This window comes from Lissotriton helveticus, chromosome 9 (genome assembly GCF_964261635.1).
Source record: "Lissotriton helveticus chromosome 9, aLisHel1.1, whole genome shotgun sequence".
In the NCBI taxonomy this organism is placed as follows: domain Eukaryota; kingdom Metazoa; phylum Chordata; class Amphibia; order Caudata; family Salamandridae; genus Lissotriton; species Lissotriton helveticus.
In genome coordinates, this window is record NC_136070.1 from 953,678,884 (window position 1) to 953,693,058 (window position 14,175).

The 14,175-nt window shown below is 48.1% G+C and overlaps 1 protein-coding gene across 3 annotated transcripts in view; it reads right to left on the reverse strand.

The window, feature by feature from the left end:
* Positions 1-8,863: 8,863 nt before the first annotated feature.
* The window catches only part of LOC144782069 (acylamino-acid-releasing enzyme-like), a 500,573-nt gene continuing 495,261 nt past the window's right edge, over positions 8,864-14,175 (reverse strand). For all 3 annotated transcript variants that reach the window (XM_078661213.1, XM_078661214.1, XM_078661215.1), the window contains one exon: positions 8,864-9,233. In XM_078661213.1, coding sequence (XP_078517339.1) covers positions 9,128-9,233 — 106 coding nt within the window. In that variant the 3' untranslated portion in view covers positions 8,864-9,127. The remainder of the gene's footprint in view (positions 9,234-14,175) is intronic.

A 14,175-nucleotide genomic window follows, 5' to 3' on the forward strand; every position in this document is an offset into this window, starting at 1 on the left:
CATGTGTCTCCAAGCTTCTATTCCTATTATTCCCCTCCAATTGGACATGGGTTGTCGCTCTATAGAAGATCAAGCGAGGCTCCGCCCCCTCCTCTTATGGGCTCGCATTTGGAGGGTGAAGGAACTTAGTAGCTATGCGGAGGGCTTGCGAGAGATCCTGGATTCCCCCAGTTGGGCGAAAGTGAAATGGCTTAGAGACATTAAAGCTCTATTGTTGAACTTAGGGCTGGGAGAGGCCTGGCACCAGCGGTCTGCCCCTCCCAAGATAGTACTCAAAAAGCTTTACTGGTCCTGGATCACGGCCAAAAGGAACACCAATACCAACTTGTGTAGATCATCCAGGTCTTTTTTGTTGACTAAAGATGTCCCATTGCGCGAGATCTATCTGGACATTATCACAACCCCTTGGGACAGAGCCCTCTTTTTTAAATTTAGAACTGGCATGCTCCCGATAAGGGAGTTCACTTCCCGGTGGAAACCACCACACCAAACTGTTCCCTTTCGTCCTTTTTGTCCTACCAGGCCTGAATCCATTCCTCACCTGCTCTTCGAATGTCCTGCCTACAAGACACCTCGTGGACGCTGGATCAAACCCGTGTGTCTGGTTTTGGGCACTAGGCAGTGTTGTGTTGCCCTAAGAATTCTACAGACGGACACTCGTTCGATATATGTATGTGCCATAGCCAAGTTTTTAGGCTGGACTTGGCGCATTAGGTCAAACTGGCTTTGCCAAATTGTTTAATTAAGGTCTGTATATACAGACCGTCTTCATTAATTTATTACTCCACCGTACCGCAGTTAGGATTGTGCTATTTATGCATATTGTGGGTTTCTTAAACTTTCTATATGTGCGGGATGGCCTTTTCTTTCTTTTTAATAATGTTTTTTACCAATGTTTTTATGTCGTATGCTTTTTAAGATATTTTGTATATCGAAATAAAGCCTCTTTGACTTGACTTTACACGCCTAATGACCCTCCATGACTGCTTTGATGACAGGAATTTTTAAGAGGGAAAATGCTCCTGATTCAGCATATATGCAGCAATGACTGCTAGGGGTAGGCCGAATGATGTGTAAGCCAACCCGGACCTTTGAAGGTGTAGGAGGTAACAAAGGATGTCCTACACTATAGGCCTGAGTAGAGTGCTGTTGTTTGGGGTACTGTAGTAAACTAAACACTTCCACTTAGCACTGTAGCTAGTGAGAGTGCTGGGCCTACCGGCCTCTCCGAGTAGGTTCATACATTACTATGGCAATCCTAGGTAACCAAACCCTAGGACCTCAGGAGCCAAATTTCTAGGTTGGTCTGCCTGGGGTCTGGCTGCCTAACCTTGCTGTGGTCTTGAATGACACAGTCCAGCTTGTTGGGAAGCTACTTGTGAGGGACAATGGACAACTAGAGCATAATTGAGGACCTTGGTAGTCTGGCCACGTTGGAGCCACCAGGATGAGGGTGAGGGATGTTTGCCTCAACTTCCTGACCACGTACTGAATGATTGGGAGAGGAGGAAAAGCATAGGCAAATATCCCTGACAAGTTCATCCACAAAGCATTGCCCAAAGACTGCGGATGTGGAAACTTGGTGGCAACGTTTTGGTATATTGTTTTTTCTGCCTTGGTGAAAAGGCTTATGTCTGAGGTGGCTCACCTGAGAAAGTAAGGGAGCAGGACTTGTGGGTGGAGTTCATGTTATGCTGAGCAGATCTGAAAAATCTTTGACCCCTTCCGGAAGGTACTGAGGCAGGAGATGAGCCCGGTGATGTAGGGCCGAACGCCAAATTTATTAAGCTATAGCCAACAGATGAAGTGTGTTTGTCTATTAATTTCTAAAGAACATGGTGGTCATGTTGTCTGTAGGCACCAGGACTAACTTGCCTTGAATCCGATAGGAGAAACGTTTTGAGTGCTAGAAGAATAACTAGCAGCTCAAGTGGCTGACCATGAGACAGATCAGATGAGGTGGCCACAGACATTGACATTGGACTGCAATGGGATGACATCATGTAGTGTAACCATGTGGAAGTGTTCTGACCAGAATTATCTTTAGAGAAAACGGAGGTCGAGGATGGGCCTGAGGGATCCACTAATATTGGGAATGCGGAAATATTCGGAGTAGACTCCTCTGCTCTGTTGGTGGAGAGGCACTGGCTCTTTGGCTCCTTTAGACAGGAGCACCTGAACCTCCTTGTGTAGCAGTGTAAGGCGTTCTGGACTGAGGGCGTGGATGCAAGGGGTAATGTTTGGTGGGGCTGCGACAAGCTCCAGGTAGTAGCTATGCTTGATGATAGACAAGACCCACCTGTCCTTGGTGACTTCCTGGGGGGGGGGGGGGCGGGAGGGGAAGGGGGGGAGGTTGAGAAATCCATGAAGTATACCCCGGACAGGTGTTGTGTGGTTGATGGGGGATGTGGGGTCAGTCAGTTTCTGGAGGCAAAGGCTCCCTTACTGGGATGCCTCTGCCCTTAGAGCTATTCCCTGTACAGGAGATACATGTAAAACCCCTGCCATCCTGCGGTTGATGTAATGTAATGTAATAGTCACTTATATAGCGCTAATACCACTCCAAGGAGTATCTTGGCGCTCTACCAACCCAGATGGATTTGGTTGGAGGAAAAAAGCCATTCAGTAAACGCGTACATTACACTAGTGCCCTACAGGCAGCATCTGTGAGGGAGAACACCCAGGTTTTCAGGGATTTCCTAAAATGACTTTCATGGGACAATGACCGAAGGCCGAGCGGAAGCTTGTTCCATGCCTTAGCTCCCTGGACAAACCGAGATTTCCCTCCTTTAGTTGACAATTTGAACCTGGGAACTATTAGCAGATTTTGGCTAGCAGATCTCAAACAGCGGGTGGGATGATACCGCTTAAAGCCACTGGACAAATATTTCGGTCCCTGCTGCTGGAAAGCTCTAAATGTGATCAAATCCTTTTGCCAATTGGAAGCCAATGCAGTGCACTGAGAGCGGCCGAGGCAGATGATTTGCGGGGCCACCGTAGTACCAACCGGGCAGTTGCGTGCTGGACCATCTGCAGCCTATGGAGTATGGACTAATTAACTCCAGCGTATTGGCTGTTACAGTAGTCCATCCTCGAGGTTATTAACGCAACTGCTACCGTTTTCCTGGCTGCCCGAGAGAGGAGATCAAAGAATTTCCTTAAGGATTTAATTAGGTGAAAACACATGCCAGCTACGGCTACTGCTTGCTGTTTAAAGGACAATTGGTCGTCGAATTTGATGCCCAAATTTCGAGCAGAGGAGATGGTAGTAGGGGGAACTTCAGCATCCTCAGGCCACCAGTGCTTCGGGGAAAACAGATTTTCATTTCCAAATGGCAAGATTTCCGTCTTGCCGGAATTACATTTGAGGTGATTGTTAGTCATCCACTCAAACGTAGCTGTTAAACATTTTTTCAGGTTTTCCTCTGCACCAGGCAGTTCCTTATCCAACACCAGAATGAGCTGTGTGTCATCAGCATATGATATTGTGCTAATCTGGAATGACGTAATTAGCTTAATCAGGGGCACCATATACAAGTTGAAGAGTATTGGGCTTAAACTAGAGCCCTGAGGGACCCCAGAGCTGATGACTTTGGCTTCTGATTGAAATTGGCCCAGGACTGTGACTTGGCGTCTATTATGGAGAAAGTTTTTGAGCCAAGCCAGAGCTACCCCTCCTATTCCTGCCTGAACCATCCGGTCCACTAAGATGGCATGTGAGACCGTATCGAAGGCTGCCGACAGGTCAAGTAAAATCAGGACAGCCTTCTTTCCCTGGTCCATGGCGGTTCGGAGGGTCTCTGCTGTAAACAGCAGGGCCGACTCGGTAGAATGTTTAGACCGAAACCCTGACTGGTTAGGATGCAGGATGTTATTCTCCTCTAGGAAATTTGTAAGTTGAATATTTACAAATTTTTCCGCCAGTTTAGATACCAATGGAAGCAGGGAGATAGGGCGCAGGTTGGGGAGAGTAGTCACATCCGATAGGGCCTTTTTCTGGAGGGGCTTAACTGCAGCCAGCTACCATTCATTGGGAATTTCTGCTGTGGCTAACGAGGAGTTTATGATGTTATTGATAATAGGGTTAACCACCTCTACTAGTGTCTGCAGAACTGAGGGTGGGCAGGGATCGAAGGGAGATCCAGATTTACTGGCCAAAATGGCTCTAAGGGTATCATCAAGGGGGACAGGATCAAATGAATCCAAACAGGGGGACCTAAAAGGTACATTCTCCACCTCTGTCTGTATTTGGTTCTTTAGGTTAGGGGATACCGGTGGAAAAATCTTCACGATATCCGAAATCTTCTGTTCAAAATAGTCTGCAATTGTATTGCAGAATTCCTGAGACGGAGGAATCTCTTGCAATAGGGCTGGTGGATTGATATACTCATTTACTATTTTGAAGATTTCTTTTTGTCCAGTGCCTGCATTAGATATGGCTTGTAGATAGTGGGCCTTTTTGGCTAGCTTGATCCCTGCATGATATTGCCTTCTGACTGATTTATAGACATTACGAGCATCTGCATCGTAATTCCTGCGCCACTTCCGTTCCAGTGTTCTCACCTCTCCCAGTTTTAATTTCAAGTCTGGCGAGAACCATGGTGCATTCCTTTTGCTCTTGGTGGAGGTATTTTTGCCATTTGAACCTACTAAGGCACCAGTGGTTGCTAGCCAATTGCAAAATATTTGATTATCAGTCGAAGTGTCACCCGTCAGCACAGGAGTGCTCTCTTTTAACCTGTCTATAATATCAGGTCTACTGGTGAGTTTTTTTCCAGTAAGGTTTGTGATTTTTGTCAGGCCTTCTAATCTTTGTCCCATTTACTGAGGTTTTATATTTCAGTGCCACGTCAAATGGGACAAAAAAATGATCGGACCACGTTAAAGGACAGGGGGATTACACTGTTAGTTCATTTGAATTAGAGCAGATACAGTCCAATAGGTGTCCTGCAGTATGGGTGGGTTCTTGGTTACGGAGAGTGAGCCCGAGGGTGTTAATAATATCCATGAATGTACCTACTCCTGACTCTTTGGGAGAGTCCAGGTGCAGGTTCAGATCCCCCAATAAGGTAAAGTTGGAAGATCTGAGCACCAAGTTGCTCAAAACATCACCTAGGCTTTCCAGAAACTCGGTGGAAGACCCAGGGGGGCGATAGATAAGGGCCCCTGAAAAAGAATAGGAGTCATGAATACCTAAACAAAAGGCCAAAGCCCAAAGCCTCGGCCCCCCTAATGTCTGGCAATTCCTGAACGGAGCACTTAAGTGTGTTGTTGTAAATAATGGCCAGACCTCCTCCTCGTTGTTCATTCCTATCTAACCTCTGTACCAGGTAGTTATGAGGAAGGGCTACAGCTAGGTCGGGGTTACACCAGGGTTTCAGCCAGGTCTCGGTAACCAATAACCAGTCTAGCTTTGTATGCATAATCAAATCATTTATACTTTGAGCGTTTCTGCAGAGAGAGCGAGCGTTAATCAGTCCACCGCGTAACATAGATGATTGAGAGGACGGATCCGAGGAAGAGTATAAAGTTAGCAAGGACTTACAGTTGCGGCAGCACAGGTCCGTGCCCATTCACGAAATGGAAAAAATCCTGACAATGTATACGTGGAGTGATGCGTACCTTTAAAATGTCTCCAGACGTACCTGCCATATCAGTGACCTCGCAAAGGACAGGTTGCGTCTTAGAGTTCCCTGCCTCCCATGCTTAGATAGCCCTGCTGCTGCCGGTGGCAGGACTGGATAGGTACCGGGGAAGTGGCTATTGAGCCCCCTCTGGACCGTTACCTCTGAAAGGAGCCTTGCCAGAAAGGACCTGCAAGTCGCTCATCGCTTTGGCAGTTTCTGTGTCTTTCTCGATTTTCTCAAGCATCATGTCAACACGTGGTCTGAAGAGGTGCTTCCTTCTCAAACAGAAGGCTCACATGGTGCTGTTGCACATCAGACTTGAAGCCAGACATGAGAATCCAAGGGTGGTACTGCAGAATGACCATGGTGTTCACTCCCCTTGCAGCAGTATCAGCCGTACTCAAAGCACACCTAATGGAAGCATAGGAGCTGGTCTTGCCTTCCTCAACCCCCGATCCCTTTTATGATACTTGTCAGGGAGGTGCTGCAAGAGCCCTTCAATTTCCTCACAGTGGGCTCTGTCATACCAGGAGAGGAGGCCTACTGAGTTGGTAAAGTTCCAGTGCAAGACCAGACCTAACACCGCTCTCTTCCCCGCAGCATCAATACGCTTGCTTTCCTTGTCAGGAGGTGGAGCATCGTCCATGGCTTAGGCTGCTGCTCCCTTCCTAGGGTGGTGACTACTAGGGAGTCAGGTGGGACATGACCCATGATGTAGAGCGGGGCAGACAGGAATAGTTTGTATTTCTTCTCCAAGTGCGGCGTGACAACAACATTTGACCGGCTCCTTAAATATCTCAGGGGCAGATGTAATGATCCCCTTGAGAATCAGGAGGCACTTACAGAACATTCAGTCTTGGAGTGTCTGCACCAGGAAGCCATCTTCTTCAGGGGTGGCATACATGTCAACCTTATGGCAGGGTGCTGTGTGTTGGGTAACGCTGTGGTATGCCATGGTTTTATCTGGGGGGAGTGGGTGTGGTTAGGGTGTGGCCCTGCCAGGGATGTGGTCCAAGTCAGAATCTGTCGGTGTGTCCACATCGTAACCCTCTCAGGAATCTCCTGAAGCACTAGAGTATACCCAGGCAAAGTCCTCAGCTGGAGAATAAGGACTTGGTCTGTCGGTGTTGGAGTAAGACTCCAGGGACCCCTGAGGCATAGAAGGTGAGAGAGGTGGTGGTGGAGGAGGTGGAAGTGAAGTGGAAAAGGCGGTGGAGGTGAAGGGGGTGGTTGACTGGGAACAGAAGGTTTGACCTTGGGCCTCTTGGGGGAGGGGGGCAAATAAGTTTCTGATGGCTGGGTTTCCTCTAAGGCAAGTTTGCACTTCTTCGTCAGAACCATGTCCGAGGCAGACATTTTGTCTGTGCTTGTATGGATGACAATCCTCTTCTGGCTCTAGTCGAGCTCCTGCTGAAGCCTCTTGAGGATGGGGCATTTCTCAATGTTGAAAAAGGCAGGCTTTAGCGAGGAGAGCTAATGTTGCCTATGTGCCTTCAGCTTCGATGGTGGAGTTGCCTGTGACAGCTCTACACTGACGAGCATTCTGTGGCTCGAGGCCGGTCTAGGATGCAGGGCCTTGGCTGAGTCTCTCCTCCGCTTCAAAGCTTTGGCTCTGTGTCAACTAGTGTTTGAAGACAGTGGCGCTTCTGAAGGTGGCGGCGGTTTCAGCACTGGGCTTGATGCCCGTCCCTCCTAAGAGGCGGTGCTTGGCTCAGACAAGCAGCCGCTCATGAAGGATGGTCAGTGCTGGGTCAGAGACTACTCATGCATTGTGTTTTCGTTATGAGTGGATCAAAACAGACAGAGGTGGATGAAATGTCCTCAGGAGCCTCTTTTTTAGTCATCCAGGATATCCTCCTCGCCGGACTCGGAGACGTGGGAGCCGATGTATTCGGGGCTAAGCTGGTGGGACTTGCCCACTGCCTCTTCCACAGTGCCGAGAGGTGTGCCTTGCCGAAATTGACGGGCATCTCCGGAGATTAATGGGGGCTGTGTGGCCGCCGTCAAACTCAGCGCTGGAGTAAGATCTACTTGCTGTGAAATGCTGAGTAGCAGTCACAATGGCTCTCATTGTGCTGTGGCAAGAGGCACAAGTTGCAAATAGTGTGGAGGTTGGCCCAAAGAAATTTAGAGTGACACTGGGGGAATCTCTGAAAGACGTCTGTTCTATTACCCCCGGAGTGGCTTCCTTCTCCAAAGGTAGTCTTGAGCACGCAGTGGCTTGATGGGGCCAGTTAGCAGAGGCCTCTGTCGCTTGCCGCCGATGGGATCGAAGGATGGAACTGGTACAACAAGTTGAAAAAATGAAGTCTTCTTGAGAAAGGGTGAAAGACAGGGTAGGCCGCAACAGGAACCAATGAACTGGATGCCAGAGAAAAACAATCTAACAATAGTATTTGTGCATGGTCACCGACTCAACCAGAGGAAAAGTCACTTGGACTTCACTTTAAAGTCTTTGAAGAAAAACTACTTGCAACATCTGAGCCCCACACTAGATGGCAGGAGTATGCAGAGCATATGTATCTATAGCCACACATGCTACGAACAATAGAGTACCGAGTACCAAAGGTACGCGCAGATCTGAGATATCTCCAACCTAATATGTGAACTCCCTAAATACAACAGCTCCTCTGAGGTGTTACCCTACATTATTAAGCTTACCAGTTTTGCTACTTGTTAGACTACCAAAGCACCTGGGATGAACAGAGTACACACTGCATAATAAATGCAGCTCTCATGTTGGTTTTTTCAGATGGATTCTTTTTGTCTTGCTTGAAGGTCAAGTATAAGAGGATCTGATTATTAAATAGGATAGTGGCCATGCTGCTGACTGGCAAAAGATGATGGTAGAGATTACCATTTTTGAAGTAGAGTCTGGTTCAAGGGTCAAATTGTGACGAAAACTATTGTTTATATTGAAGTACAGAAAGATGCATTTATTTGAGCCGAGTGTGTAAAAATGATCAAGGCTAAAGTCAGTTTTCCCTTCTTCCTTTTGCAGACGAAGACACAAGTGTTTGCTAGCAAGAGCCACGACAGATGCTACAAAATGTGCTATTGGACTTTAGTCGTAAGAAAAAACAATCTAATGCAAGGAACATATAACATATTACATACAATCCTTCTGCTCCATGACTAATTCAGTTCGTCTGTTCCTACTTCTGTGCCCTCAAAATGTACAACATTTAACACCAGAAGCCTGGGTCATAGGCGTATTGAAATAAAAACCAGAAAAAGATGAACAAGAATAATTTAATCTCTATTTGTCAATATTCGATTCATATAAACAGGAGGAAAAAGAGCAGCGAAAATGAGGTTTATGGAATGCCCTAAAAGTCCATTGGAGGCAAGGTAAGAAGGTACCTTTAAAATACATTTCGGAGAAAGCATTGAGTGATGGTACTAATTATCCCATGAATATAAGAAACCGGATTGAAAAAGCAGAGCTCTGAAGGAAGTATAATTTTTATTTGGCATAAGTAGAGTGTTCCTAGGCTAGGTCAGGACTTCAAATGCTGTAGGATCCAGAGGGCAATGTTCATAAAGCAATCCGACTCCGCATCCACTTTATCGAGGGCGTGGCAATTCCCTGGGTACCACAGAGCCCTAAGGAAGATTTGAAAAAAGATACATGAGCACAGGCCTTCTGAAGAGGACATTTCACACGAGCATGCCATTTAATCATGCTATAACACCAACATGAGTGAAATCATGCATTTATTTTTTTCATCACTCTTTTCATTGATATGTAAAGAAATTAACAAAGGTGACAAATCAGATGCACATATCTTACATTTTCAGAATACACAAAAATTAAATTTTTATCACTTTATTGGGTCATCACATACTTTCTCACTTCTCATCCTCTGGTTCGACCTTGTCTATATATAAATTCAGGATAATCCACAAAAAGGAAATTTCGGGTGTAAAAATTCCTTTCCTAAGGCATCATGAAATCCTGCATTTTACTTTGACTGTGAAGAACTATATCAGAATCGGACTGAACCATTTACCCTGTTAGGGACCACAGGGGCTTGAATTGACTTAAAATGTGATTAAAATAAGAGTTTGTATAATCATTTGCAGGGAGTCATTGGATCATTTGTTATTTCACAGGAGAACAATATTGTGGAGGCAGCTTTTTATATACAGCGTATTTTAAATAGATGTGACTGGAGCAGGGACAATGTGAGCACTTTCTACACTCGTAAGTATTTACAAAAATAATGTTTGATTATTTAGAGTGATCCTTTTATGAAACTGGTCGATATCTTAATTCGATTAACAATATGAAGTCTGAATGTGCTGTTTTTTAAAACCTGAAAATAATATTTAAAAAACTAAAAATTATTCTTCCATCGTTTTTTTTTTTTTTTTTTTGTCAAACGTTGGTCCACTGCCAATTTTTGGCGGGAGCACAGCAATAACAGAGACTTACGTTTGAGAAAATACTTGCGTGCTGCAAAACTGTTCCATACAAGACTCATTGAATTACCTGCTGATGCCAAGTATATAGCCTTCTCGGGTTGCTTCCATGGGGGGAAGGGGTGTCATGCAGAAGGCATTGACAGCCAGGACTAGGAAACTCGCACATGGACTATGTATGCATCCGTTTCTTGGAAGTCGAGCGTTTAAATTCACTCCCCTACATTTAAGCTTGCCAGCCTGCGTCACGAAGACAGAAGTAGTCTTGTTAGAATTGGGGGTCTCTAGTTGGCACAGGTAGGTACTTGTGACAAATAGGGACCCTCTCCTCTAGTCAGGATAAGGGGATTACACACCTAAAATAACCCCTGCTCACCCCCTTGGTAGCTTGGCACGAGCAGCAAGGCTTTATCTCAGAGGCGTTGTAAGTTAAGCATCTGTGACCACACACAGTAACCCAGTGACAACACTACAAATGGACACCACACAAGGTTTTATATCAAAAATAAGTATATTTTATATAGAGTTACCACAAGACCAACAACAACACCATAGGCTTGCCAAATTTCTGGTTAAAGGTACTATGAGACCTGTTAACACTGGTTCTCTGCAACAGCGTCGCGTCCATCGGGCTTATCATTCTGTAACCCCGGCAATGCTCGCGCAGGCGGCGCTAGATCATCCGTGCCCCTCTACAGGAGACCTTGAGAAGGATTTGGAAGCGCTGCAGGGCTGGCTGCTGGACAGACTTAACGATCTTGCCCCAGTGATGGCCCCCCGCTCAACATCGAAACGGGTCTCGGCCCCTTGGTTCACTGCGGCACTGTCGACCGCCCGACAGTCTTGCAGGGTGGCGGAAAGAGCTTGGCGTGCCCAATATGATCCTGAGGCAAAACTGCTTTACAAGACTGCGGTTAAGGCATATCAGCGGGACATTCGCCTTGGAAAAAGGGTTTACCTTGCTAGGAGAATAGAGGCTGCCTCCAACTCCTGCAAGGAAATCTTTTCCATTGTGAGAGAATTTACAGCTCCTCGCTCGAATGTTTCCCATGATATGCCCCTGAAGTCCTGGGCCGCGGATCTTGCTAATTTTTTTACTAGCAAGATAAAGCTCATCCAGGACTCTTTCCATCTGGCGGTGCCTGCTGGTGCAACCTGCACAGAGGAGAACCCGCGTCTGGCAGTTTCATCAGGCCCGTCGCTGGCAGTCTTCCCCCTTCTCTCAGCCGCTGCGTCGTTAGGACTCATGGGCGCGCTTCAATCTGGCTCGCCCTTGGATCCCTGCCCGGCGAAGTTTTTATCTAGAATGGCGGAAGTTTTAAATCCTCTGGTCAACCCTCTTCTAAATGTATCACTGAGCCAGGGTCTGGTCCCATCAGCGTGGAAACAGGCTATGGTGATCCCCCTGCTGAAGAAGCCTGACCTCGATCCTGAGGCGTTGGTCAATTATAGACCAATTTCTCTCTTGCCTGCCCTGATGAAAATTTTGGAGAAGCACATTCATACGGTGCTCTCCAATTTTCTGGAATCGCATGAGCTCTTGCATGCCTCCCAATCGGGCTTCCGCCCCAATCTCAGCACAGAGACAGCACTCCTGGAGGTGTCGGAAGACATCAAAGGAGTTCTGGACTCGGGAGGCAAGGCCATGCTGGTCATGCTGGACCTCTCGGCGGCTTTTGACACCGTCCCCCATGATGGCCTTCTCTCTAGACTCCACGAGATAGGCCTCAGGGGGACGGTGCTCAGCTGGTTTTCATAATTTCTAGCCGACCGCCGACAAACGATCTGGGCCCCCCCGGACTCTGCTGTGATGCCGCCACTGGGTGTTGGGGTCCCCCAGGGCTCTATTTTGAGCCCGACCCTCTTTAACATCTTTATGACCCCTTTGGCGGCACTGGCGGAGTCTTTTGGGGCCCGGATCGTGTCCTATGCCGACGACACACAGCTCCTCTTCTCCTGCGAGAGGGGAGGAGATTTCAATGGAGAGAGCATCCGGGATTGCCTTGGGGCTGTCTTCAGATGGTTTCATCTGAGTGGCCTCAAGTGCAATTCCGAGAAGTCTGAGGTGCTCTTCTTTGGGTGTACGTCGGACCCTGACTGGCATGGCTGGTGGCCTATCAACATGTTTCCACCTTCCTCCCCATCTTTAGTTGCCAAGAATCTGGGGGTCAAGATGGACAAGGGCTTGACGATGAGAGCCCAGATTATGGGGGTGACGGGCACCTGTTTCGGTCTCCTTAAGGTACTAAGGAAGTTTCTACCCCTTTTGTCGGAAGAACACCGGAAACTGACTGTGCAGGCTCTGATCGGGTCCAGGCTGGACTATGCCAATGTCCTCTACCTGGGCCTGCCTGAGTATCTGCTACAGCGCCTCCAGGTGACGCAGAACGCTGCGGCAAGAGCCATTTATGGCTTAAATAGGCGAGCCAGTGTGGCGGGTCTCTTGCAGGCCTTACACTGGCTGCCTATCCGCAAGCGCATTATTTTTAAGACGCTGACTTTGGCCTATAAGGCCCTTCACTCTGGAGGCGCAAAGTACCTTCAAAGGAGACTGTCCTTTTACCACCCGGCCCGGGCTCTCAGATCGGAGTCACAGTTCCTGGCTGTGGTGCCACGCGTGGAAAGAGCTCGTATCGGAGGTCGCTCCTTTGGACTGCCGGCACCTCAGCTGTGGAACTCTCTGCCGCTGACACTCCGGGGCGCTACCAGCCTGTTGGCTTTTAGGAAGGGTCTAAAGACCTGGTTGTTTACTCTATAGGCCTTTCTTCCCCTTTTTATTACTGCATTCCCTTCTCTGTTTTTATTGCCGTGTTATGTTATTCTGCCGTAGGTCTCGTTGTTAAAGCGCCGGGATACTCTTTTTGAGTCGCCGCGCGCTATATAAAAAAGAAATATAACATAACATAACACAAATAATCCACAGTACTATTAGAATTCAAGAGTTCTGGTTGAAAAAGGCTTAAATCAAGGTTCTATGCGAGTTGGTAGCCCAGTCTGGCTACAGCGTTGTTGAAATAACACCGAGTCTAACAGATCCAGTGGACCGCGTCGGCACTGGCCCACTCAAATGTCGACAGACTCAGTCACAGTACCTTTTACTTGAGGCGGCCGGCACGGATGTGCGAGCTGGTTCCGGTGTTCGTTGCGGTGCAGAAAAGGAAGCGTTGCAGGACGCCTTGTCCCTCGATGCGTTGCAGGCAGCGTCCCGTTGACAGAGTTGGTGGATCCAAGGAGTGCGTTTCAGGGCGAGACGGTGCTTCGTTGCGGTGCTTCCAGCTTGCGGTGCGGCGACAGAGCCGGAGTTCGGGAGCTGCCGTCGATCAGTCCTGACAGCGGTGAGAGTCGTGCGGTGCGTCGCAAAGCGTGCGAGGCGCGTTCACAGGACTCAAAGTCAGCAGCAGTGACCACGTCGGTCAGACCAGTACGAGTTGGTGTAGCGAGGCGTTGCACATCGCGGTGTCCACCAGTCGCGGTGCAGGCAACGGCTCGGTGATGGCGTCAGGACGGAGTCGGTGAGCTCAGAGCTTGCGTTGTTCGAGGCAAACGGTGCTTGATGCGGTGCCTACAGAACACCGGGCCGGTCGTGAGAGTCTGTCACAGCTCCCTGCCTCTGTAGCCACTGAAAAAGCGTTTCCAGCAACAGTCCACAAAGGCTGGTGAAGTCCACTGGCCCTGGGACTTCGGTCAGGGAGCAAGCTCTCTTCCAAGCCCTTGGAGATCTTTTCACAAGTTGAAAGTAAAGTACACAAAGTTCTTTCTTCTCTCTTTGGCAGCCAGGCAACCACTGCAGGCTAATCCCCCAAGCAGCACTTCAGCTTGGGAATAGTCTCTCCTCAGTTTCTTCAGGTTCCTCTCCTCAGCAGAGGTTTCGTCTTGTAAGTCCAGAAGTGATCTAATTTCGTGGGATCAGGGTCCCAATACTTATACCCCAAAATCCTTTGTTCTCTGAGGAGAGAGGGGCCTGTGCCTAGTCTAAACCAGTTCTGAAGCACTCTGTTTACCAGACTTCTCCTTTCCTTTCACAGCGCAGGGCAGGCACATCAGACGCCTCACAGGAGGTGGAGCCAGCATTGTGGAAGGCAAGTACAGTCCTGGAGCACCTTTGTTGACAGTCTTCCTTCTC